The 27254-nt window shown below is 37.1% G+C and overlaps 2 protein-coding genes across 3 annotated transcripts in view; both read left to right on the forward strand.

Moving 5' to 3' along the window:
• LOC308697118 (E3 ubiquitin-protein ligase TRIM39-like) overlaps positions 1 to 27254 on the forward strand; it is an 85020-nt gene that overhangs the window by 29972 nt on the left and 27794 nt on the right. The gene's annotated exons all lie outside the window — the stretch shown is intronic.
• LOC308697119 (uncharacterized protein) lies at positions 10111 to 20046 on the forward strand. 2 transcript variants are annotated; one of them, XM_081376227.1, is made up of 7 exons: positions 10111 to 10296; positions 11047 to 11080; positions 13059 to 13111; positions 15534 to 15677; positions 16277 to 16321; positions 16586 to 16645; positions 19179 to 20046. In XM_081376227.1, the coding sequence occupies exons 1-7, from the start codon at positions 10261 to 10263 to the stop codon at positions 19242 to 19244; spliced, it is 438 nt and encodes a 145-aa protein (XP_081232353.1). In that variant the 5' UTR covers positions 10111 to 10260; the 3' UTR covers positions 19245 to 20046. The 2 variants fall into 2 exon arrangements, with proteins under 2 accessions (XP_081232353.1, XP_081232354.1); XM_081376228.1 differs by lacking the exon at positions 15534 to 15677 and having other exon boundaries at positions 10214 to 10296.

Consider the following 27254-nt stretch of genomic DNA (forward strand, 5'->3'; position numbering starts at 1 on the left):
TGTGCTTTTGTAAAATAATTTCAAGCAATCCTCCCCCCAAAAGGTGCTAATTTTAAAATTAAACTAAAATGCTCATATTAGCTATTTAAAACGGTGCACATCCACGGTGAGGAACGAGCAGAACAGAGTGAACGTTTTTCAGTTAATTCCTACTTCTATAGGAATTCATTTGAAACGCTCGCTCAACCACTATCAATGTCAGTGCGGACGAACATATTTTACTTTCGTTTTTAAGTTTGCGATTCAAAAGCCCCCAGCGGTGTCACACGTCAATTAACCGGTGGTAAAATATTCTCACCGTCACATACCTAGTATATTTTTATGTAGATACAATAGGCCTACCTGATTTTGAACACAAGAGGGCAGTATAGCCCTATGTATGACTTGACTTTTATGGGACTAAATAGTACAATTACTATTTTTAAACTTATAATTATTAAATTGAAAAAAAAAAACAGAATAAAATGGGTTTAGTTGTGATATTTGTATACTTTTATATAGAAATAAATGGTATATAATTACATTTTTAGAAAATTTGAGGCTTTTAGTTTTTCCTTTTTGGACATTACTTCAATCCCTCGCCATAGCAAAACCGTTTGAGATATTTATTATCCGTTCTCAATTTAGCATATTTAATGTATTTTCATCATGTTGAAAAAGTTTGGTGGGAATAAAATAAATAGTTTAAGAGGAGTGGCTAAAAATTCAGAGGCTGATTTTGCAAAAAAAAAAATCCACATTCAGACCAAAATATCTGACTTCCTTTTGCTCTGAGCTAATGAATGTAAATTAGAAAGTTGTCCGGCTTGATGAGAACAATATAAAACCTTTTTTTTTTTTTACTGTATTTAAAACTAACCCCCCCACTTTTGTCAAAAGCATGTTGAAAGTGACACACTTCCTGCTGCCAGTTGGTGGCGCTATAACTTTGACTCACAATAGTTACATCCATCTGATCGGCCTCTTACCATGAACAAACTGCTGAAGTTTCATCAAGATCAGTTAATGTATGCAGAAGTTATTTCACTTCGTGTTTCTCTTTTCTCGCCATAAATTTCGATTCCTCGCCACGGCCAAACCGTTCAAGATATCAAAAATCCGTCCGCAATTTAGCATCCTCAATGTCTTTACTTCATGCTGACTGAGTTTGGAGGTGATTGAATGAATTCTCTAGGAGGAGTACATCACATTCCACAGCAAGCGTTTTCCAAACAACCCATAATAGCCGACTTCCTGTTGGGCTGGCGTGAAACTTGACAGAGGGAAAGTTGTTCGGCCCCATGAAATCTATATGTGTACCGAGTTTCATATTAATTCATGCAAGCGTGTTTGATATATGGACCAAGTTTTCAGACCCTGTTCAAGAGGGCGCTGTTGAGCCCCCCTGCCACGCCCGTTTCTGAAACTTTTCACATGTCTACTGGCTAATAAGTGTTATGTGTCTGTCGAGTTTCATCCAATTTCAAGCATGTTAAGAGTCTCAAACGCATCCGAAAAGAATATTAAAATTTGATGCGTTGCCACGGCAACAGTATCTAAGATGTCAATAATCCTTTCACAGGTCTACATCTGCCGTGTGTTTACATTATACACATAAAGTTTGAAGCAAATCGGGTAAAATTAAGAGGGTGACTTCAAAGCATTTTGAAAGTGACACACTTCCTGCTGCCAGTTGGTGGCGCTATAACTTTGACTCACAATAGTCACATCCTTGTGATCGGCCTCTTACAACAAACACACTGCGAAAGTTTCATCAAGATCAGTTAATGTATGCAGAAGTTATAACACACTTCCTGTGTCCCATTATTCGCCATAAATTCGTTTCCTCGCCACAGCCAAACCGTTCGAGATATCAAAAATCCGTCCGCAATTTAGCATCCTCAATGTCTTGACTTCATGCACACCGAGTTTGGTTGTGATTGGACGAATATTCTAGGAGGAGTATTTCAAATTCCAGAGGATGCGTTTTTCAAACAACCCATAATAGTTGACTTCCTGTTGGGCTGGTGTAAAACTTAGAGCACGAAAGTTGTTCGGCCCGATGAGATCTATATGTGTACTGAGTTTCATATTATTATATGCAAGCGTGTTTGATTTATAGACCAAGTTTTCGGACACCATTCCAGGGGGCGCTGCCGAGCCCCCGTGCCACGCCCGGGTACCAGCTTCAGTCCGGCCCTGATGGCCGCAGGTTCTGATGTGTGTGCAAAATTTCAAGAGTTTTTGAGCATGTTAAGGGCCTCAAAAGTGCCCGAAAGGTTGACAAAATAATAATAATAAATATAGCTGCGAGCAGCGATTACGGGCCCAAGCCGGTGGCACCGCAACCCCGGTGCCTTTAGTTACCTAAAGGCACCGGGGTGGCGGTACCGCCGGCTTTGGCCCTCCATCGCTGCTCGCAGCTATATTTATATATATATATATATATATATATATATATATATACATACATACATACACACACATACATATATATATATATATATATATATATATATATATATACATATATATATATATATATATATATATATATATATATATATATATATATATATATTATTGTTCAAAAGTTTGGGGTCAGTAAGATTTTTAATGTTTTTAGGAGAAGTCTCTTCTGCTCACCAAGGCTGCATTTATTGATTAAAAATACAAACAAAAACAGTAATATTGTGAAATATTATTCCAATTTAAAACAGCTGTTTTCAATTTTAAAATATTTTACATAGTAATTCATTTCTGTGATCAAAGTTGAGTTTTCAGCATCATTACTCCAGTCTTCAGTGTCACATGATGATCCTTCAGAAATCATACTAATATGATGATTGATGCTCAATAAATATTCATTATTATTTTCAATGTTGAAAACAGTTGATACAGATTTTTTTTTTAAAATGCTTTGATGAATGTAAAGTTCAAAAGAACAGCATATATTTCAAATATATATATTTTTAACATTATAAATGTCTTTACTGTAACTGTTGATCAGTTTAACTCATCCTTCATAAATAAAAGTACTGATTTATTTTATTTCTTTCCCCCAAAAATAAAATTTTAATTATTACTAACCACAAACTTTTGAGCGGTAGTGTTTAACGTTACAAAAGCTTTAGATTTCAGATAAATGCTGTTCTTTTGAACTTTCTATTCATCAAAGACTGTACACAACTGTTTTCGACATTTAAAATAATAATGAATGTTTCTTGAGTATCAATCATCATATTAGAATAATTTCTGAAGGATCATGTGACAGTGACGACTGGAGTAATGATGCTGAAAACTCAGCTTTGATCACAGGAATAAATAACAGTTTAAAATATATTAAAATAGAAAGCAGCTGTTTTAAATTGGAATACTATTTTACAATATTACTGTTTTTGTTTGTATTTTTAATCAAATAAATGCAGCCTTGGTGAGCAGAAGAAACTTCTCTGTTATGTGCGCGCCACAGACTGCACGCACGTCCGCTTAGAGTTCCGCCTTTTGCCTTCCGTCAATATTACGTTATTAGAAAAATATTTTTTTAGGGAATCGATTTTTTGACATTTGTGAATCGATTCAGAATCGTCCACGTCCGCATCGCGATGCATCTAAGAATACATTTTTTCTCCCACCCCTAGATTTCATACAACAGGTTAATAAACAGTTACAATTAAGTCACTTACATTTTAGATGCAATGTTGACTGTTTTTGTTCTGTTTCAGCAGCGAAAATAGTTAAACAAAGATCACGGCAGAACCATCACGCATCACGTGTTTTCTCATAACTGAACGATTCAGCATTTTTAACGAATCGGTTGACTCAAAGATTGAATGATCAATCCATAAACATCTGTCTTAATCATGATCGACTCATTCGAACGAATCGTTTGAACGAATGAATCAATGACTCGCTTATTAAGATGGATGCCTGGCGACACCTAATGGCGGTTTAGTGTTGTTTAAAAGCATCATTCTTTCCTACATGTGTGTGATTTGTGTGTGCAACATTATCATTATTTTTCTTTCACTATTATATTAGCGATTTAAAAGCACCCACTCGTGTCACACGTCGATTAACCGGTGGGAAAATATCCTCAGACACATACCTAATAAATGTATATTTAAATACAATATTGGCCTAGCTGGTAAAAAGTTTTATATACTATTTTGATGTCCTTTTGGACACAAGAGGGCAGTATAGCCCTATGTTTGCTTTTTTGTTGAACCAAATAGCACTAAATAGCCTGTTTTTAACTTTTTCATTCTTCTTGAATTGCAAAAACAGAATAAAATGGGTTTAGTTGTGATATTTGTATACTTTTATATAGAAATAAATGGTATATAATTACATTTTTAGAAGATTTTTACTTTAATCCCTCGCCATAGCAAAACCGTTTGAGATATTTATTATCCATTCACAATTTAGCATATTTAATGTAGTTTCATCATGTTGAAAAAGTTTGGTAGGCTACGAATAAAATAAATAGTTTAAGAGGAGTGGCTAAAAATTCAGAGGCTGATTTTGCAAAAAAATTCACATTCAGACCAAAATATCTGACTTCCTGATGGCCAGAGCTATTGAATGTAAATTAGAAAGTTGTCCGGCTTGATGAGAACAATATAGAAACTATTTTTTCTTTACTGTAGTTAAAAGTAACCCCCCCACTTTTGTCAAAAGCATGTTGAAAGTGACACACTTCCTGCTGCCAGTTGGTGGCGCTATTACTTTGACTCACAATAGCTACATCCATCTGATCGGCCTCTTACCACGAACACACTGCTGAAGTTTCATCAAGATCAGTTAATGTATGCAGAAGTTATTCCACTTCCGTGTTTCTCTTTTCTCGCCATAAATTCGATTCCTCGCCACAGCCAAACCGTTCGAGATATCAAAAATCCGTCCGCAATTTAGCATCCTCAAAGTCTTGACTACATGCACACCGAGTTTGAAGGGGACACAGTGAATTTTCTAGGAGGAGTATTTCACATTCCACAGCAAGCGTTTTCCAAACAACCCATAATAGCCGACTTCCTGTTGGGCTGGCGTAAAACTTGACCGGGGTAAAGTTGTTCGGCCCGATGAGATCTATATGTGTACCGAGTTTCATATTAATTCATGCGAGCGTGTTTGATATATGGATCAAGTTTTAGAACCCCGTTCAAGGGGGCGCTGTTGAGCCCCCCAGCCACGCCCGGGTACCAGCTTCAGCCCGGCCCTGATGTCCGTGGGTTCTGACCTGTGTGCAAAGTTTCAAGAGTTTTTGAGCACATTAAGGACCCCAAAAGCCCCAGAAACCTTGAAAAACAATTGAAAAAGTAAAATCTCACTCAACTGACAAATCACCCCCACCCCTCACACACTCAGAGACAGAGAGAGAGAGAAAATTCTCCAAAAAAATCACATTCAAACCAAAATATCTGACTTTCTGTTGCTTTGAGCTATTAAGTGTAAATTAGAAAGTTGTCCGGCTCGATGAGAACAATATACATACCGATTTTGGTGATTCTAGGCAAAACTAAGGCCCCATTTTTGACTAAAGGTGGCGCTACTGAGCCATTCCACCACGCCCGTTTTTGAAACTTTGCACATGTCTACAGGCTAATAAGTGTGATGTGTCTGTTGAGTTTCATGCAATTTCAAGTATGTTAAGAGTCTCAAAAGCATCAAAAAAGAATAATAAAGTTTGATGCGTTGCCATGGCAACAGTATCTAAGATATCAATAATCCTTTCACAGGTCTACATCTGCCGTGTGTCTACATTATACACATAAAGTTTGAAGCAAATCGGGTAAAAATAAGAGAGTGATTTCAAAGCATTTTGAAAGTGACACACTTCCTGCTGCCAGTTGGTGGCGCTATAACTTTGACTCACAATAGTCACATCCTTGTGATCGGCCTCTTACAACGAACACACTGCTGAAGTTTCATCAAGATCAGTTAATGTATGCAGAAGTTATAACACACTTCCTGTGTCCCATTATTCGCCATAAATTCGTTTCCTCGCCACGGCCAAACCGTTCGAGATATCAAAAATCCGTTCGCAATTTAGCATCCTCAATGTCTTGACTTCATTCACACCTAGTTTGGTGGCGATCGGATGAATTCCCTAGGAGGAGTATTTCACATTCCATTGTATGCATTTTCCAAACAACGTATAATAACCGACTTCCTGTTGGGCTGGTGTAAAACTTAGAGCACGAAAGTTGTTCGGCCCGATGAGATCTATATGTGTACTGAGTTTCATATTATTACATACAAGCGTGTTTGATTTATGGACCAATTTTTCTGACATAATTCCAGGGGGCGCTGTCGAGCCCCCGTGCCACGCCCGGGTACCAGCTTCAGTCCGGCCCTGATGGCCGCAGGTTCTGACGTGTGTGCAAAATTTCAAGAGTTTTTGAGCATGTTAAGGGCCCCAAAAGTGCCCGAGAAGTAGAAAAAAAAAATAATAATAATAATAAATATAGCTGCGAGCAGCGATTACGGGCCCAAGCCGATGGCACCGCAACCCCGGTGCCTTTACCTAAAGGCACCGGGGTGGCGGTACCGCCGGCTTTGGCCCTTCATCGCTGCTCGCAGCTATATTTATATATATGGTAAAATGGTAAATGGTAAATGGACTGCATTTATATAGCGCTTTCACAGACCCAATGGCCACCAAAGCGCTTTACAATATTGCCTCACATTCACCCATTCACTCACTCATTCATACACCGACGGCGGTGTCAGCCATGCAAGGCGATCCAGCTCGTCGGGAGCAGCTGGGGTTAGGTGTCTTGCTCAAGGACACCTCGACACTTGGTCAGGTAGAACCGGGGATTGAACCACCAACCTTCCGGTTTGTAGACAATCTACATGAACCACTGAGCCACTGCCGCCCATATATATATATATATACATACACATGGCTATAATGAACAGGCTGCGATGTCAAGATTGCAATGCTGGAATGTGTGTGTGTGTGTGTGTGTGTGTGTGTGTGTGTGTGTGTGTGTGTGTGTTCTTGTTCTTCTATCCCGGTGGGGACTTCAACCTGAATGCACACAGACTCGTGGGGACTCGTGTCACCGTGGGGACCTAAATTGAGGTCCCCACCGGCAAAGCCCCCTAGGCACCTCCCAGACAGTGTCTAGACCCGCCCCATGCAGTTTTTTCTGAAGTCCTCATGAGGACCGTTTTCAAGACAAAAATCTGTGTGAGTGTGTATCTATGCGCCCCTGGTGGTCACACAGAGTATTGCTGTCCCCACGAGTCACATTGTTCTTGAAAAGTGTGTCACTCTCTAGCGCCCTATTGGGGGTATTGGTCAATAATGAAATTAAAGTATTTAATAATAGTAATAGTAAGATATGAGTTAATAGGGTATATATATATATATTTATACTGGATATTAGTATACTATTTAGTTATTTATATTACTTTATAAAATAAACATAATTAAATAAATTTACTGTTGATACACTAGAATGAAGATTCTGGATAGACTGAGCCACAAACTAAATATTATTTTTTTAATTTAGCAAATTCTTCAAATGATTAGAATACAACAGATCTCTTAAAAATGCCATTCATGTAATTAATCAGGGATCTACAGTATCTATATTCATATACTCATTATTGATGACAATAGGAAAGAAATCAAATGAGGTTTGCCAACTCCAGGGTTTCAGTCTCGCCTCTCCGTGGACTGTTGTATTGGGGGGGGGGGGGGATTATATACTAAATCTAAATCAATTAATTAAATTAATTAATAATTAATTAATTAATTAATTAATTAATTAATTAATTAATTAATTAATTAGTTAAAAACACTCCAAAGTGATTTTGTTAATGTAATTATAATACATTATTATATCATTACTATAATATGTAATTATCATTTAATTCTAAACTAATTAAATCATGATCAGTAAATGATAATAGTTTTTCCACTCTGGGATACCCTTCTGACAGAGCCTTTCTGCATACATTACACAGAATCAAAGAGGAGCATATATATATTAATAAATGAACAGGCCCTGACAATATACAATCTTTGTTTCTAAAATTGGCAGCTGCTGTTATTTCTAATCTTCTGGCTTTTTTAATTAAGTATATCACAAATGGGATTCAACATATTTTGGTCTGTTTTTGTAATTCCTTTGCACAAATGGTGTGATATTTGATACACACATTCTCTGTGCTCTCTCAAAAGCCTTAAAAGTGAACTACTAACACACTATTTATAAAAATGTTTCATGCCTTTATTATCTGGTAAATGCTAGCCGCTAGGCTAACAGAGCAGCACATGACACCCTTATCATACCTCATATCTCACAGTATATCAGTAGTCTTCAACACCCTGTGCCTTACCTCTCCCTAACCCTAACCCTAGCAGCACATTACACCCTCATCATACCTCATATCTCACAGTTTATATAGTCTTCAACCCCGTGTGCCTTACTAGATGCTGTGAGCTAGCAGAGAGAGACTGACACTGCTTTAGCAGAACTCTCAGCAGAAGAGTGCTCAGTGTGAGAGAACGGGCCAGACACAGCTCTTCTCATGAAGCTAACGGAAGTGAACAGCACAGCGTGAGAGATAAACAGATGTAGAAATAATCTACTGATCCAGCATCCAGATGTGCTGCTGTAAAGCAGAAGAGGGGCAATGATGGCTAGCTAAGAACATGGCTAATGCCCCTGTGCTGCTGAGGTAAGCATGTGCCAGCGTCTGCGCTCCCGTTCCCAGTGTCACAGCAGGAGCAGCCACAGGCCACAGTGGAGGACTGACCATCACCAGTCCTGTTAGCAGAGCAGATAATAGAGCCAGCAGGGCATGAAGCAGAGGTGCTGTCAGCATCTGGATGTGGTGGACCAGTACCCTGACCCTAACCTGACCCGACCCCACCCTAACCCTAATGCTGTCAGCATCTGGATGTGGTGGACCAGTACCTCTCCCTGACCTTAACCCTAACCCTAACCCTAGCTGCACATTGACCTCTGGGTCCAGATGTTGGTGAGAGCAGGTGCTAAATCATTATGGCTAATCTGACCAGGTGAACTCAGATCCTGGACATGATGAGCACTGTGTCATAATCACTAGTCTAACACACACCAGTGTATGGATGTATGCAGTACACATGCAAACGTAAATGTCTACAACACACTCTTATTTCTGTTTAAGTTAGGTGTTACTCTAAGTAGTTTCATGTCATTGTGGGAGAATCTGCTCCAGTGCTGAGCCGGAAGGGTTCCCAGTGTGGAGAAACTGCTTCAGCGTTTGTTGAATTATTTTTACTATGTGTTATTCTTACCATAAATGAAATCACGTGATAGTGTTTTTAACTTGAATTGACAGTTAATTTATGTAGTTTGCAAATAAAGTCTTTCTCCATTCTCCTCTACCTGGCGAACTGCTGTTTAGGTGAGCGCATTTACATGTACATTTATTAATTTAGCAGACGCTTTTATCCAGAGCGACTAATGAGGAATACAACAAGCAGTGTGTCTGGAGAGAAAGCAGTAGCAGGAGAAGTGCTAGCAATACATGGTGTCAGTCATTATCTTGAACAGCAAGGAGAGCACTTTCTGTGAAGATGTTTGTTGTTATTTTAACAGTAGTGAGGAGGAGAATGCAGTTAAAGAGTTTCAGAATCAGTATACACAGTTTCTAAAGGACGTTATCGTGTGCGGAGGCCTCGTATCCATAATAAGCCTCACTGCTTTCAAACCTATTTTATTTATTTGATCTCCTCTCAGAGGGTAAAAATAATATCTGTTCTGGTGAGTACAAGGTCTACTAATATTTTTTTTATTTTTTTTTATTTTTATGAATGTCAATCTTTTTGTGAGTTGTTTTAAAAGTTCCAAATTGGTTCCATTCATTAATGTGTTTTTTTTAAATATCACATTTAATATGTATTTTAACATCTACATTCTGAAATTTTATTTGTACTTAAAAAAAAACATATCTGAATTTGAGCAGAAAATGTATTTCTTTTATAACATAATATATCCTATACACTATATTATCAGAGCATATGTGCATACATCATTTTTTAAAATAATACAAAAACTGCACAAGAATTTTTTTTTTCGCGGGTAATAAACATAGCTATATATATAGTGCGCCGAGTGAATGTCAGTAATGGCGGACCCAGATCACACAGAACCTGAGGTTCGAGTCCCCACCGCGACCGTCCCCTCCCCCACTCTCCCGGGTCTCCCCCCCCCCCCCGCGTCTCACACCTGCGACACTCAGATGCTCGAGAGGCAGGGATGAGACGGACACGGCGAGATGGAGACGAGAGGAGACGAGACATCCGACGAAAAAGTAAGTTTTTGACTTTTTGTACAAGGTTCTCAAAATAATATGGTGCTGTTTATTTAACTTATTGTTTGCACATATATCGTAACGTAAATGTCACGTCATTTTATTTTCCATAGCGCTTTTCACATTAATCATAATCTCAAAGCAGCTTTGCATAAAGTATAGATTAATCTACCAAAATGAAAATAATGATAGTCTAACAATAATATATTAATTAGGGCTTTAGATTCCTAAGAGTCTTAAGCTCATGTTTTAAGGCCACAGTTAGGATTGCATAGGTGACTGCATTTTTAGCGGTAATCCGCTTTTAAACTTCGCCTAATTTAATATGTTGTTGTCTTTGTTACTTCTGAAAGACATATTTTGCGTCCCTGTTACTTCACCTAGATGTTTAGCTCACTTTTGGTAACATTAATCTAAGATGGCCAGGAGTTGCATCTTTTGCGGCCTACACGTGCAGCCATGAGGAGTCTGAGGCCAGGCCTGAGATTCATGCGTTTTATCACTATAAACACTAATAATGGGTTTCAAAAAAGCAAGAGGGAAGTTAAATTCAGAACAATTTTTTCTACTTCTGTAATGCAGTTTTCAAGATCAGACAATAAATGGCATTTATTTTCAGTATTGTATTGGCTTATGTTACAGTGTCAATTACTTTAATACATTGCCAAATTTTATCATTGCAGTTTTAAATACAGTGTAATGTGATGTTTGACCATGATGTCTGACTGTCTATGACACATGTGCTTGCAGACTAACGTTACGAATGGCAGCTCTGGATGCACAGGTGAGATAATGCAACGCATTCTCACTCTAGGGCGTCAGTTGCTTTTGACGTCGCGTCTACATCGAACGCACATGGCATCCTAGGGCGTCATATACTGACGCGCCTTCTGGCCCATATATATCTGCGTCTCATATTGACGCTAAAGGGTGCCATGTGCGTTCGATATAGAGGCGATGTCAAAAGCGTCAGTATATGACGCCTTGGGCATTCTCATCCTAGGGCGTCATATACTGACGCGCCTTCTGGCCCATATCTATCTGCGTCTCATACTGACGCTAAAGGGTGCCATGTGCGTTCGATATAGAGGCGATGTCAAAAGCGTCAGTATATGACGCCTTGGGCATTCTCATCCTAGGGCGTCATATACTGACGCGCCTTCTGGCCCATATCTATCTGCGTCTCATATTGACGCTAAAGGGTGCCATGTGCGTTCGATATAGAGGCGATGTCAAAAGCGTCAGTATATGACGCCTTGGGCATTCTAATCCTAGGGCGTCATATACTGACGCTTTTGACATCGCCTCTATATCGAACGCACATAGTAGGTTACAAAACACATTTTACTCATTTGTGGTACGCTATGTCAAATTGTAGTGCGTCATTTATTACTTAAAATAGCCTAATTCTTAAAGCTTATATATGTAGCTTAATGAGCCAGAGTAACCAAGGTTTTTAAAAGCACAATCTTGGAGAAAAAGAAATATCCAACATAGCCCCCCATGCGCCCTCCTTTCATTCTCTTGCAACACCATGCCAAGTTCATGGATGTGCATGAAATTCAATTTTTTAATCTGCTATCTTTTGTTTAGGTAAATAATGTTTTAATTAATAACCGGTCAGTTTAAATAGAAGTTTAGAGGCCACTACATTATCACAAAGTAATTAAGGGATGATTGTAGTAATTAATATAATCTAAGGTTGATTTTTGTAAACTTACATTTTTTTTTGTTATAACTTGATCTGTACATTTTCTTTACGGTTTGATAAAAAAATAAAACAGATCATCTGTTAGAAATTAAAGTCAAGTAGGTGATTATATCTGCTTATTTTAGTGAAAAAGTTCATTTAAAAAAACATTTCAGTATTTTTACTTTTTTGTTAAACATTTGAGACGCTTTCAAAGGACAGAAGATTTGGTATTGTGGCATTAAACGAGATAAATATGTCTAGCCATATGATCATGTTATTGTGAAACCAAGTGTACTTTTCTTCATGTTCAATATAAAGATAAAAAAATACCTCGCTGATATCTAAAAAATGTATTTTACATGCATTCATCGTTGGTGAAAATGAATTTCTAATGGCTAAATAAATTTGGCCAATTATCCCTAAACTTGACATGTTAGTAATGTCCAGTTACTGAACCACTGATATAATTAACTTCGTGCTGAGGAAATACAACATGTTGTCCTGTGTACTGTCAATTTCAGCCGATACGATAGTTAAGTTTTTGTTGTAATTTTTTATCATTGTATGAAATTAAAAGTCACAGTTCACATTAAATTTGTGGTAAATACAGGTTTTGCTAAATTGGTGTCATTGATATCAGCCTTATTTTGATATACTTATTTTAAATGTATTAGTTTGTTATTCGATACTGATGATTCTCTTGTTTAAGCCTAATCCTATAGACCTTATGTAGCTCGTTGTCTTTTGTCTTCCGGTCTGTATTTTCACAGCGATCTTGTCTATTTATGAATGAACGGCTCGTTTTAAAATCTTCCCGTTCTACTGACATTTGTTAAGACATCTTCGTTAACTTTACATTAAGAAAATCCACTTCAAAAGCTAATTACTCCTGGAGAGCGAATGCCAGAGAGATATACAGAGCGTCCGCAAAAACGGAAGTTCAAAGACAATATTCTAAAGATGCAGCGCGCTTGTTTCTCTGGTGCATAAGGGCTATAGTAGGAGGAAGTAAAATGGAAAAATATTTTAAATAACAATACTTTTTTTGTCTTTGTGATTTACATTGCAGTGAATGATGTGACAGATGATGTGACAGATGATGTGACAGAAGAGAAAACAAAGGTAGGCTATATCCACAGATAAACATATATATATCTGCCATCTGAAATTTTCTTATAGAATGATCATTTTTATCAAGCTTGTATATTTAAGTTCTGTAATTTCACTTAAATTACAATTAATAGGTAATCTTCATTGTCATTTAAGTGAAATTATTGAATTTAAATATACAAGCTTGATAAAAATGATCATTCTAGAAGAATCTGCCATCTGCCATCAGGGTTATATAAATAAAACTGTTGGTTGAGGTAAGGGACAAAACAGTTTTAGAAGTTAGTTTTTAGTTTTTATTATTTAATACTACATTATTATAAATTGATATATTTCTAGATTAAGGTCTCAGCTAATGACCCATATAAGGGAACAGGTTTTTCTGAAAATGAAATAACTTCGTTAGACGCATTAAAAAGCATGCTATTTTAATTTGATTCATCCAACAGCAGTGTAAAGTATGTTATAATGTAATTATTGTGTTCAGTAAAGGAGCTGACTGACTAACTGATTGACAAGACAACAAATTTATCAACTAACTAACTATATAGTTGGCAACCAACTGAACCTATACCGGACAAACACAATTGTGACGCTGGATCACAAAACCAGTCTTAAGTTGCACGGGTATATTTGTGGCAATAGCCAACAATACACTGTATGGGTCAAAATTATCGATTTTTCTTATGCGAAAAATCATTAGGATATTAAGTAAAGATTATGATCCATGAAGATATTTTGTAAATTTCCTACCTCAAATATATGGTTAATGAGGATAGGAGCAGGCTTCACTCAATTTTTGATAATACACTTTTTAGAGTGCTGGCCTAAAAATATAATACATAAGAATAGGACAGAGGCCGCACTATGCATAAACGTTGTGCAACGAATAAAAAACGTTTATGCATAGTGCGGCCTCTGTCCTATTCTTATCTACCTCAAATATATAAAACATTTATTTTTGTGAGTGGATGCAGCACAATCGCCAATAGAAATGGACAACTTTAAAGGCGATTTTCTCAATATTCAGATTTTTCTGGACCCTCAGATTCCAGATTTTCAAATAGTTGTATCTCAGCCAAATATTGTCCTGTCCTGGCAAACCATACATCAATGGAAAGATTATGTATTCAGATTTTTGTGGTTTTGTGGTCCAGGGTCACAATTGTGTTACAGGACACTGTATCCATAACTAAGACATTTCTAATTTGAGAAATTCTATTTTAATTCTATTTTATCCTTTTATTTTGCTGCTCTTTATGAGTTGTTCCGTGGAATATAGGGGATCCCCTGTGGCTCACATGGTAGAGTGTTTGCTGTCAACTAGGGCTGTCAATCTTCCTCTATAATGCTATTCGAATTCCATTCCTTATTTTATTCAATATTCGAATAATATTCGAATATTAAATGCTCAAATGTATCCTATTATTAATATTTACGACATTACACAGTCTTATGGATCGCCAATGCGTGATGTTGATCGGTCTCATATCTTCACAGATAAACCGTGTCAGTTTGTCTGTTATTGCCTTTTATTACATGGCTTGGTTGAATTCTAATGTAGAATGCTGTCAAAGAGTATAGAAGTACTTCTATACTCTTTGATGCGGTCTGTTATTTCTTGATAACAGACCGCTGCGAGTGCGAAGTATAACACGCATTGCCATGAAAAACAGCGTTGCTATGGACGCGGAACGGTCTATGTTCTTTAGCGGAAGCAGTACAATCGTTTTTAAATCAATAAACTCCTTTTTAAATCAATATTTTGTGTCAAATTGTTTATTTATTTTGTATAGCCATGTAATAAGTTCAGCCTGTCGGGGTTGTTATTCGCTATAACAACCGCCTCGCTATAATCCCTTAACGTGCGGACAGCTCGTAACCGTGATGAGGAGAGAGGTAGAAAAGAATAATTCTTGCCTGTTTTAGCGGCGGTTCCTCGGACAGATCGCCTAGCTTGTCAGGGTGTAACGTTGTCAGTTTTTCCATTAAGGGTTTGAAATCCAAACACCTTCAACACATCGCTTCTCAAATTGTCAGGAGTGGTGATCTCCGTTTTCGTGCATACATTGCTCTCCGCGATTTTTGACAGTATTGTTATGATACTGCGTGCGTGGATAACGTGCACAATTGTGTTACGATTCAAAAACGTTATTGTTCATCTGACGAAACAAAAGCATTTCATTTTCACATGCGCACAAGAAAGGCAAGATTGCATTTTTTTTTTTAATGTACAAAAGCAATATTCGAATAGGAACTTCAGCATTCGAATAGTATTGATTTTTTAAATATTCGAATTATATTCGAATTTCGGAATTCGTTCCAACAGCCCTACTGTCAACAATAAATCCTTATTTGAAGGTTCAGTTCTGGAGGTAGCATAAATGGCAAAAGAAAAGCTTCCAAAAACCTTTTTTGTTTGTTTGTTTTGTAGGTTCAAAGCTGTCACTTGGGTCACCTCCAGAAACTTAGAGCACATCACAATGCTTGTGAATACCGATACATGAAGGCGCACACAAAAACTGTAAATGATGAACGGGAGAAGACCATGTTTTTATATCAGAGCATGAAAACAAAGGTTAGTTGTATTAAATGCTTTCGTTTATATACCTTCGGTTGCTAGGTCATTCTTATGTTCGTAAAACAAGTGAACGTTGGGGCATTTTTCAACATCATAACATTGAGCTTGCCGTTTTCAGTCAGCAGGCCCTTCTAGTCAGCAGTTGGCCCACACATTGGTAATTTGTTGGCATGCAGTAGAGGGCCTGGGTTAGATTTGAGCCCAGGTCACAGTGCTCAGTCTGTACCCTAGACAGTGAGCCACAGGGTTCCCCAAAATAAAGCCACAGATCCGCCCATTGCAAGGCCTCTTCAGAAGCCTCATGAATGTTCTTGATAGCTCTTCTTCCCTTTAAAACCGAGAAGTTTTAGAGTCTGCTGAACTAATTTCCCAGCAAAGCTCTGACATCCAACTTCAACTGGCTCGCACAGAGATCTCCCGCCATTGCTCCAACACATTGAGACGAGCTCTTCATATTTTGCTGTATTATCCTGTCAATCCTGTCTTTAGAGCACAGTTAGTTAGAATATTACTGGAAGAACAGTTTGAGTGTGCTTACTGATATTTAGGATTGCTTGTTTAATATTCTTTTACTAAGAGAGCTATTATTTGTCCAGACAAATCAGTGGAGTCCACTAATGAAGTTGAACAACCATCCAAAGGTAATACGATTTAAATTAAACAGGAGGATTATGAAGACTTCTGATATTGTTTTCCTTTTAAAGAACCAGTACTTTATGATTTGCATGGTTTCACTTGCTTTTATTTTTTTTCATATCATTTCATATCAAAATAAACCCCAATATATTTGGTAAATTAGATGTATGGCACAATTACTGGTATCCATTTAGTCAGCATTTTGTGCCATTACTGTATATTATCTGTATTTAAAGTCTCCTCTGTTGTACTCATATGTTTTATAACAGGCAAGGATAAAGAACTGCAGCCAATTGGCAAGCACTTGGACAAACCACACACAACAAAGGGTAAGCTGTTTTTCAAATGTCTTATGAAATGTCACACTTTCCATTTTTTTGTGAAAGTCAGAATTAAGTCATTTTAATTGGAATCTACAAAGAGACCCATTTATATTGACAACAGGGTTCCCTTAAAGGGTTAGTTCACCTAAAAATGAAAGAATTCTGTCATTAATTACTCCCCATAATGTTGTTCCAAACCCGTAAGACATTTGTTCATCTTTGAAACACAAATGAAGTTATTTTTGACGCAATCTAAGAGGATTCTGATCCATTCATATGCAACAATGCCATTGCAACTTTCAAGGCCCAGAAAGTTAATAAAGACATTATTAAAATATGTGCACAAAAGGTTTTCTCATCGCTTCATAACTTGGACTATTTAACAATGTCTTTACTTCCTTTCTGGGCCTTGAAAGTTGTAGTGACGTTGCTGCCTATGTAAGGACCGAATCCTCTCGTATTTCATCAAAAATATCTTCATTTGTGTTTTGCAGATAAACTAGGGTCTAACAGGTTTGGAACGACATGAGGGAGAGTAATTAATGACAGAAGTTTCATTTTTGGGTGAACTAACCCTTTAAATTTAATGTGGAGGTCAAATTTGGTGAAAAGTGGAAAACGTCTTTGTTTCAGTGATCTGTGCTGATGGAGCTTTGTAACAGCAGCATGGCAGATCCAAAGTGGAGGAAGTGCTTATTTTACTGGCTACTTCTCTCCATACAGCGACTGTGTACGGACCATTTCTTAATCTACAAGTGTTGTATTGGACAGAACTGTCTGAGAATTCAGGCTCGCGACTAGATACCCTTACGGAATGAAAATATATTTCCAATATTTATGATCAATATATTATGATAAGTATATGGTGTAAATATACTTATTGGAGAAATGTATTCACAATATATTTACACTGTAAAATGTCATTAGTTGAGTGTACTTCGAAAACGTGGAAAACATTTATGGATTTGCTTAAATTTCAAGGGCGTTTTAATCAAATTTGAAAGTTTCTAATAGAATGACATACAAAAGAGTGTCGGGACAATGACTGTGAATTTATTTGTATTTATTCACTGAACTTTACTGAATAAATACAAAAAAACATCAACTTAACATAGAAGTTAATAGAAATCACTTCAATAGATTTCTACATTTTAAATAAAGCAACATGCAGCATATTCTCAATGTTTCTTGTTCTTCTGCTGATGTTATAATGTTATAAAGTCGAGAGCCCAACTAAAATCAAACACTGATCACAATCTGGTGACTAATATTATGTTATTTTCAATAAATCATCAACATCTAAATCTCAATCTAAATCTAAATGTTAATTCTCAGTAAGAACTTGTGTAGACGTCTGACAGAAATAAAGTCAGTCTGGTTAGTAATAAGTGAAGTTGGTAATGCTGTTTGTGGAGCTGTTTAACCCTCCTCTGCTGAGATCTTCACAGACCTGTTAGTGTTTAATGTTCTGTTGGGGTTTAAAGGGTTTGTGCTGAAGAACAGAGCCTGTGCTTCAGTCCAGCAGAAGATCAAGAAACATTGAGAATATGCTACATGTTGCTTTATCTAAATTGTATTGGAGTTATTCTTTTTTAAATGCATATATTCAGTGAAGTTTCAGACATGCACAAAGTATTTACAGTTTAATAAATAGAAATAAATACAAAGTCTATCATTGTCCCAACACCCTTAAGTCTTTGTACTAGTAACTTACAACTTTGATTAAAACACCCCCTTAAGAAATGTAAGGAAATCTTGTTCCTCGTGTTTTTGAAGTACACTCAATTAATGACATTTTACAGTGTAAATATATTTTAAATATATATTTTTCATAAATGAAAAGTGGCAATTCCTTGTGTATTATTCAATATATTGTATTTCATATATTTTTCAGTATATTTACACCATATAATAAATTGATCATAAATATGTAATTATATTTTCATTTCCAAGCAAAATCCTTATAATTGTGTTTTTTTTAGATCTGTTGCCGTTGGTCACCGTGGGCCAATATAATTTAAGCTTGGGTAAACCCCTCCCATTATGTGCAGCTTTAATTAGGTCCTATATCGTAAATGTTTCATTTCTAAAGGCTTAAACATGTAAAGAAAAGAAAAGGGAAAGGTCCTACAAATTTACTTCTTCAATTTCCCAAGCAGTCATTTATGGTTATGACCAATAAAACCTAAATATTTTGTCATGTTTGGCTTGGTCCATTTTCAGCCCAGATCCAATACACATCTTAGATAGTGACTAAATTACCAGCGATATTTTTGTCAAAATAGTCCTTATTAATACAGTATCACTGTTTATATTGTTACTAGGTATCATGCTTGCAAACATGTGCCAGAATTTACAGATTTTCAACCATGCGAACTAGATTTTAGCAAAAAAGTATGTATAAAACTGTGAGACAATGAGAGAAAAACTGAATACCATGTATTTATTTGATGTTATTCACGTTCATGTCGTGTGGGTTAACAATTACTTTTATCCCAATCACAATTACTAATAGCCTATTTATTTTTCTTTTATTCAGTATCTACACAAAACCCACGGAGAAAGTGGTCTAAAGAAGAGATCCAGGCTGTGGAAAAAACTCTGATGGACTACATCCACTCTGGGAAGGTTCCTGGTAAAGCCCAGTGCATGGACTGCATTGAAAGGTCACCAGCGGCACTTCGGGGGAGAAGTTGGGAGGGGGTGAAATTTTATGTTAAGAATCGTATTGATGCCTTAAAGCGAAAAATGTAGAAGAAAAGGAAGATGTTTGTTGAAGGCAACAAGATGTTCAAAATGTGTTTCAAAACACAAGTTAAATAAATGTTCAAGAGCATTAAGAAATTGTAGATTCTTATTTTTGTTGTAATTACCCAAATTTCCAAACTTTTCTTGGGGAGGTTTATGGGGGGTTGTACATCAAATGTCTTCTACTCAAAAGAATTCAGTGTGGTCCAAAACTGTGGCACGTTTGCATACATTTTTTTAAAAAAAAACTAAATATTGCGAATTATTCCACAACGCATTAATACACATCGCACTCATTGGGTTTCATAGGTTTCTGTGCGTGAAATATTTTTAGGATGACGAATAAGAAAAAACACAAATAGCAAATAGCAATATATCTTGCAACCCTGTTGAATGCCAGCATGTGCTCTTGTTTTAATTCAGAGTTGATTCCAGTATGCACAAATAATTATTCAGCAAACACAATGATACCCGTGAACATTTCCTGCTTGCCATACAACATGACTGTCTTATTTATCCAAATGTAAACCTTTTCAGATTCTCAGTTGAAGAATAATAGATTCCTGTTAAACAGGAAGTGAGGTGAGGCTGTTGTCACTGTTTACATCCATACAAATGCTCTATTCAAATACAAGAGTTTATGGGAATTTGTAAATTGTAAAATAAAGTAAAAATCCATAAAAATATAAATATAGACAATTCTCCCTTTTAAACAACTCTTTAATGATGATGTAAACTTAATATTTATTGTTTATCTGGTACAAGTTTAAATTTGTATTAAAATTAGATAACCAAAAGCTAACTCATAATAGCGCCCCTCGTTGGTGGTTTGGGGTAAGACACAATAGGCAGGTCCCCACCGGAATAGAAAAACCAGACAAATATTCACCTTTTTAAAATTAAGAATTTCTGAAAAAAAAGTTGATTTTTGGGATTCAAAAATTCCCCCAGACACTTCTGACTAAAAATTATGGCTTTATTGTATTTAGAAATTGGTGTCCCCACGTGTCACCTTCTAGTCAGGAGTCCCCACGACGTAGCAAAAACAAGTATGTGTGTGTGTGTGTGTGTGTGTGTGTGTGTTTTTCTATCCCGGTGGGGACTTCAACCTGAATGCACACAGACTCATGGGGACTCGTGTCACAGTGGGGACCTAAATAGAGGTCCCCATGGGTAAACAAGCTTAGAAATCATACACAATGAGTCTTTTTGGAAATGTAAAAATGCAGAAGGTTTTCTGTAATGGGTAGGTTTAGGGGTAGGGTTAGTGTGAGGAGATAGAATATACAGTTTGTAAAGTATAAAAACCATTAAGTCTATGGAGAGTCCCCACAAAGATAGTAAACCGTGTGTGTGTGTGTGTGTGTGGCGTGGGCGCGATGGAACAGTGGACACATAAAAACATACGTCATTATACAGGAGCACATTCAAACTGCAAAGTGTTAACTTATATTTGTGTACTGTCGCAATAAGACACAACATTGTGCTTTTGTAAAATAATTTCAAGCAATCCACCCCCCGAAAGGCGCTAATTTTAAAATTAAACTAAAATGCTCATGGCTGCACGGGCATTCATGGTGCGCATCCACGACAAGGAACGAGCAGAACAAAGTGGACGTTTTTCAGTTTATTCCTACTTCCATAGGAATTCATTTGAAACGCCCGCTCAACCGCTCACCCTGTGGTCTGTGTGAGTCCTAATGCCCCAGTGTAGTGCCGGGGACACTATACTGCCAAAAGAGCACCGTCCTTCGGATTAGACGTTAAACCGAGGTCCTGACTCTCTGTGGTCATTAAAAATTCCAGGATGTCCTTCGAAAAAGAGTTGGGGTGTAACCCCGGCATCCTGGCCAAATTTGCCCCTTGGCCTCTATCCATCATGGCCTCCTAATCATCCCCATGTACTGATATACTGATTGGCTTCATCACTGTCTCCTCTCCACCAGTAAGCTGGTGTGTGGTGGGCGTTCTGGCACAATATGGCTGCCGTCGCATCATCCAAGTGGATGCTGCACATTGGTGGTGGTTGAGGAGATTCCCCCCATCTATGTAAAGCGCTTTGAGGTCTCAGAAAAAGCGCTATATAAATGTAACAAATTATTATTATTATTATCAACCACTATCAATGTCAGTGCGGACGAAAATATTGTACTTTCGTTTTTAAGTTTGCGATTCAAAAGCCCCCAGCGGTGTCACACGTCGATTAACCGGTGGTAAAATATTCTCACCGTCACATACCTAGTATATTTTTATGTAAATACAATAGGCCTACCTGATTTTGAACACAAGAGGGCAGTATAGCCCTATGAATGACTTGACTTTTATGAGACTAAATGGTACAATTACTATTTTTAAACTTATAAATAATTATTAAATTAAAAAAAAGAATAAAATGAGTTTGGTTGTGATATTTGTATACTTTTATAGAAATAAATGGTGTATAATTACATTTTTAGAAGATGAGGCTTTTAGTGTTTATTTTTTGTACATTACTTCAGTCCCTCACTATAGCAAAACCATTTGAGATGTTTAATATCCGTTCACAATTTAGCATCTTTAATGTATTTTCATTATTTTGAAAAAGTTTGGTGTGAAAAAAATAAGCCAGTTTGGAAGAGTAGCTAAAAACTCAGAGTCTGAAATATCCCAAAAATCCACATTCAAACCAAAAATATCTGACTTTCTTTTGCTCTGAGCTAATGACTGTTAATTAGAAAGTTGTCCGGCTCGGTGAGACCAATATATATACTCATGTTTGTAACTGTTGGTAAAACTAACCCCCCCACTTTTGTCAAAAGCATGTTGAAAGTGACACACTTCCTGCTGCCAGTTGGTGGCGCTATAACTTTGACTCACAATAGTTACATCCATCTGATCGGCCTCTTATCACAAACACACTGCTGAAGTTTCATCAAGATCAGTTAATGTATGCAGAAGTTATAACACTTCGTGTCTCTCTTTTCTCGCCATAAATTCATTTCCTCGCCACGGCCAAACCGTTCAAGATATCAAAAATCCGTCCGCAATTTAGCATCCTCAATGCCTTGACTTCACGCTGACCGAGTTTGGAGGCGAATCGATGTATTTCCTAGGAGGAGTACATTAAATTCCACAGCAAGCGTTTCCAAACAACCCTAAATAGCCGACTTCCTGTTGGGCTGGCGTAAAACTTAGAGCACGAAAGTTGTTCGGCCCAATGAGATCTATATGTGTACCGAGTTTCAAATTAATTCATGCAAGTGTGTTTGATATATGGACCAAGTTTTAGAACCCCGTTCAAGGGGGCGCTGTCGAGCCCCCCTGCCACGCCCGGCTACCAGATTCAGCCCCGCCCTGATGGCCGCGGGTTCTGACCTGTGTGCAAAGTTTCAAGAGTTTTCAAGCACGTTTAGGGACCCAAAAGCCCCAGAAACCTTGAAAAACAAATGAAAAAGTAAAATCTCACTCAACTGACAAATCACCCCCACCCCTCACACACTCAGAGACAGAGAGAGAGAGAAAATGCTCCAAAAAAATCACATTCAAACCAAAATATCTGACTTTCTGTTGCTTTGAGCTATTAAGTGTAAATTAGAAATTTGTCCGGCTCGATGAGAACAATATATATACCGATTTTGGTGATTCTAGGTAAAACTAAGGCCCCATTTTTGACTAAAGGTGGCGCTACTGAGCCATTCCACCACGCCCGTTTTTGAAACTTTGCACATGTCTACAGGCTAATAAGTGTGATGTGTCTGTTGAGTTTCATGCAATTTCAAGTATGTTAAGAGTCTCAAAAGCATCAAAAAAGAATAATAAAGTTTGATGCGTTGCCATGGCAACAGTATCTAAGATATCAATAATCCTTTCACAGGTCTACATCTGCCGTGTGTCTACATTATACACATAAAGTTTGAAGCAAATCGGGTAAAAATAAGAGAGTGATTTCAAAGCATTTTGAAAGTGACACACTTCCTGCTGCCAGTTGGTGGCGCTATAACTTTGACTCACAATAGTCACATCCTTGTGTTCGGCCTCTTACAACGAACACACTGCTGAAGTTTCATCAAGATCAGTTAATGTATGCAGAAGTTATAACACACTTCCTGTGTCCCATTATTCGCCATAAATTCGTTTCCTCGCCACGGCCAAACCGTTCGAGATATCAAAAATCCGTCCGCAATTTATCATCCTCAATGTCTTGACTTCATGCACACCGAGTTTGGAGGCGAATGGATGAATTTCCTAGGAGGAGTATTTCACATTCCATTGTATGCATTTTCCAAACAACGTATAATAACCGACTTCCTGTTGGGCTGGTGTAAAACTTAGAGCACGAAAGTTGTTCGGCCCGATGAGATCTATATGTGTACTGAGTTTCATATTATTACATGCAAGCGTGTTTGATTTATGGACCAATTTTTCCGACATAATTCCAGGGGGCGCTGTCGAGCCCCCGTGCCACGCCCGGGTACCAGCTTCAGTCCGGCCCTGATGGCCGCGGGTTCTGACCCGTGTGCAAAGTTCCAAGAGTTTTTGAGCATGTTAAGGGCCCCAAAAGTGCCCGAGAAGTAGAAAAAAATAATAATAATAATAATAACAAATAATCCTACCGAAAACAATAGGGCCTTCGCCCTTTCAGGGCTTGGGCCCTAATAATAAACAATAATCCTACCGAAAACAATAGGGCCTTCGCCCTTTCAGGGCTTGGGCCCTAATAATAATAATAATAAATAATCCTACCGGAAACAATAGGGCTCTTCGCCCTTTCAGGGCTTGGGCCCTAATAATAAAAATAATCCTACCGGAAACAATAGGGCTCTTCGCCCTTTCAGGGCTTGGGCCCTAAATATAGCTGCGAGCAGCGATTACGGGCCCAAGCCGGTGGCACCGCAACCCCGGTGCCTTTAGTTACCTAAAGGCACCGGGGTGGCGGTACCGCCGGCTTTGGCCCTCCATCGCTGCTCGCAGCTATATTTATATATATATATATATATATATATATATATATATATATATATACATACATACATACATACACACACATACAAATATATATATATATATATATATACATATATATATATATATATATATATATATATATATATATATATATATATATATATTATTGTTCAAAAGTTTGGGGTCAGTAAGATTTTTAATGTTTTTAGGAGAAGTCTCTTCTGCTCACCAAGGCTGCATTTATTGATTAAAAATACAAACAAAAACAGTAATATTGTGAAATATTATTCCAATTTAAAACAGCTGTTTTCAATTTTTAAATATTTTACATAGTAATTCATTTCTGTGATCAAAGTTGAGTTTTCAGCATCATTACTCCAGTCTTCAGTGTCACATGATCCTTCAGAAATCATACTAATATGATGATTGATGCTCAATAAATATTCATTATTATTTTCAATGTTGAAAACAGTTGTGTACAGATTTTTTTTTTTTCAAAATGCTTTGATGAATGTAAAATTCAAAAGAACAGCATATATTTCAAATATATATATTTTTAACATTATAAATGTCTTTACTGTAACTGTTGATCAGTTTAACTCATCCTTCATAAATAAAAGTACTGATTTATTTTATTTATTTCCCCAAAAAATAAAATTTTAATTATTACAAACCCAAAACTTTTGAGCGGTAGTGTTTAACGTTACAAAAGCTTTAGATTTCAGATAAATGCTGTTCTTTTGAACTTTCTATTCATCAAAGACTGTACACAACTGTTTTCGACATTTAAAATAATAATGAATGTTTCTTGAGTATCAATCATCATATTAGAATAATTTCTGAAGGATCATGTGACAGTGACGACTGGAGTAATGATGCTGAAAACTCAGCTTTGATCACAGGAATAAATAATAGTTTAAAATATATTAAAATAGAAAGCAGCTGTTTTAAATTGGAATAATATTTTAAAATATTACTGTTTTTGTTTGTATTTTTAATCAAATAAATGCAGCCTTGGTGAGCAGAAGAAACTTCTCTGTTATGTGCGCGCCACAGACTGCACGCACGTCCGCTTAGAGTTCCGCCTTTTGCCTTCCGTCAATATTACGTTATTAGAAAAATATTTTTTTAGAGAATCGATTTTTTGACATTTGTGAATCGATTCAGAATCGTCCACGTTCGCATCGCGATGCATCTAAGAATAAATTTTTTCTCCCACCCCTAGATTTCATACAACAGGTTAATAAACAGTTACAATTAAGTCACTTACATTTTAGATGCAATGTTGACTGTTTTTGTTCTGTTTCAGCAGCGAAAATAGTTAAACAAAGATCACGGCAGAACCATCACGCATCACGTGTTTTCTCATAACTGAACGATTCAGCATTTTTAACGAATCGGTTGACTCAAAGATTGAATGATCAATCCATAAACATCTGTCTTAATCTTGATCGACTCATTCGAACAAATCATTTGAACGAATGAATCAATGACTCGCTTATTAAGATGGATGCCTGACGACACCTAATGGCGGTTTAGTGTTGTTTAAAAGCATCATTCTTTCCCACATGTGTGTGATTTGTGTGTGCAACATTATCATTATTTTTCTTACACTATTATATTAGCGATTTAAAAGCACCCACTCGTGTCACACGTCGATTAACCGGTGGGAAAATATCCTCAGACACATACGTAATAAATGTATATTTAAATACAATATTGGCCTACCTGGTAAAAAGTTTTATATACTATTTTGATGTCCTTTTGGACACAAGAGGGCAGTATAGCCCTATGTTTGCTTTTTTGTTGAACCAAATAGCACTAAATAGCCTGTTTTAACTTTTTCATTCTTCTTGAATTGCAAAAACAGAATAAAATTGGTTTAGTTGTGATATTTGTATTCTTTTATATAGAAATAAATGGTATATAATTACATTTTTAGAAGATTTTTAGTGTTTCCTTTTTGGACATTACTTTAATCCCTCGCCATAGCAAAACCGTTTGAGATATTTATTATCCATTCACAATTTAGCATATTTAATGTAGTTTCATCATGTTGAAAAAGTTTGGTACGAATAAAATAAATAGTTTAAGAGGAGTGGCTAAAAATTCAGAGGCTGATTTTGCAAAAAAATTCACATTCAGACCAAAATATCTGACTTCCTGATGGCCAGAGCTATTGAATGTAAATTAGAAAGTTGTCCGGCTTGATGAGAACAATATACAAACTGTTTTTTCTTTACTGTAGTTAAAACTAACCCCCCCACTTTTGTCAAAAGCATGTTGAAAGTGACACACTTCCTGCTGCCAGTTGGTGGCGCTATAACTTTGACTCACAATAGCTACATCCATCTGATCGGCCTCTTACCACGAACACACTGCTGAAGTTTCATCAAGATCAGTTAATGTATGCAGAAGTTATTCCACTTCCGTGTTTCTCTTTTCTCGCCATAAATTCGATTCCTCGCCACAGCCAAACCGTTCGAGATATCAAAAATCCGTCCGCAATTTAGCATCCTCAAAGTCTTGACTACATGCACACCGAGTTTGAAGGGGACACGGTGAATTTTCTAGGAGGAGTATTTCACATTCCACAGCAAGCGTTTTCCAAACAACCCATAATAGCCGACTTCCTGTTGGGCTGGCGTAAAACTTGACCGGGGTAAAGTTGTTCGGCCCGATGAGATCTATATGTGTACCGAGTTTCATATTAATTCATGCGAGCGTGTTTGATATATGGATCAAGTTTTAGAACCCCGTTTAAGGGGGCGCTGTTGAGCCCCCCAGCCACGCCCGGGTACCAGCTTCAGCCCGGCCCTGATGGCCGTGGGTTCTGACCTGTGTGCAAAGTTTCAAGAGTTTTTGAGCACGTTAAGGACCCCAAAAGCCCCTGAAACCTTGATTAACAATATAAAAGCAATAG

The sequence above is a fragment of the Scardinius erythrophthalmus genome (genome assembly GCF_964197995.2).
Source record: "Scardinius erythrophthalmus genome assembly, chromosome: 10".
NCBI lineage: Eukaryota > Metazoa > Chordata > Actinopteri > Cypriniformes > Leuciscidae > Scardinius > Scardinius erythrophthalmus.

What these genes read in the sequence shown, in the direction of transcription:
- LOC308697119 (XM_081376227.1), top strand. Translation starts at nt 10,261, where the DNA reads ATGGAGACGAGAGGAGACGAGACATCCGACGAAAAA. An exon ending in ACGAGACATCCGACGAAAAA is followed by an intron (nt 10,297 to 11,046) that starts GTAAGTTTTTGA and finishes ATGTGCTTGCAG; the next exon opens with ACTAACGTTACGAATGGCAG. An exon ending in AGTTGAACAACCATCCAAAG is followed by an intron (nt 16,322 to 16,585) that starts GTAATACGATTT and finishes GTTTTATAACAG; the next exon opens with GCAAGGATAAAGAACTGCAG.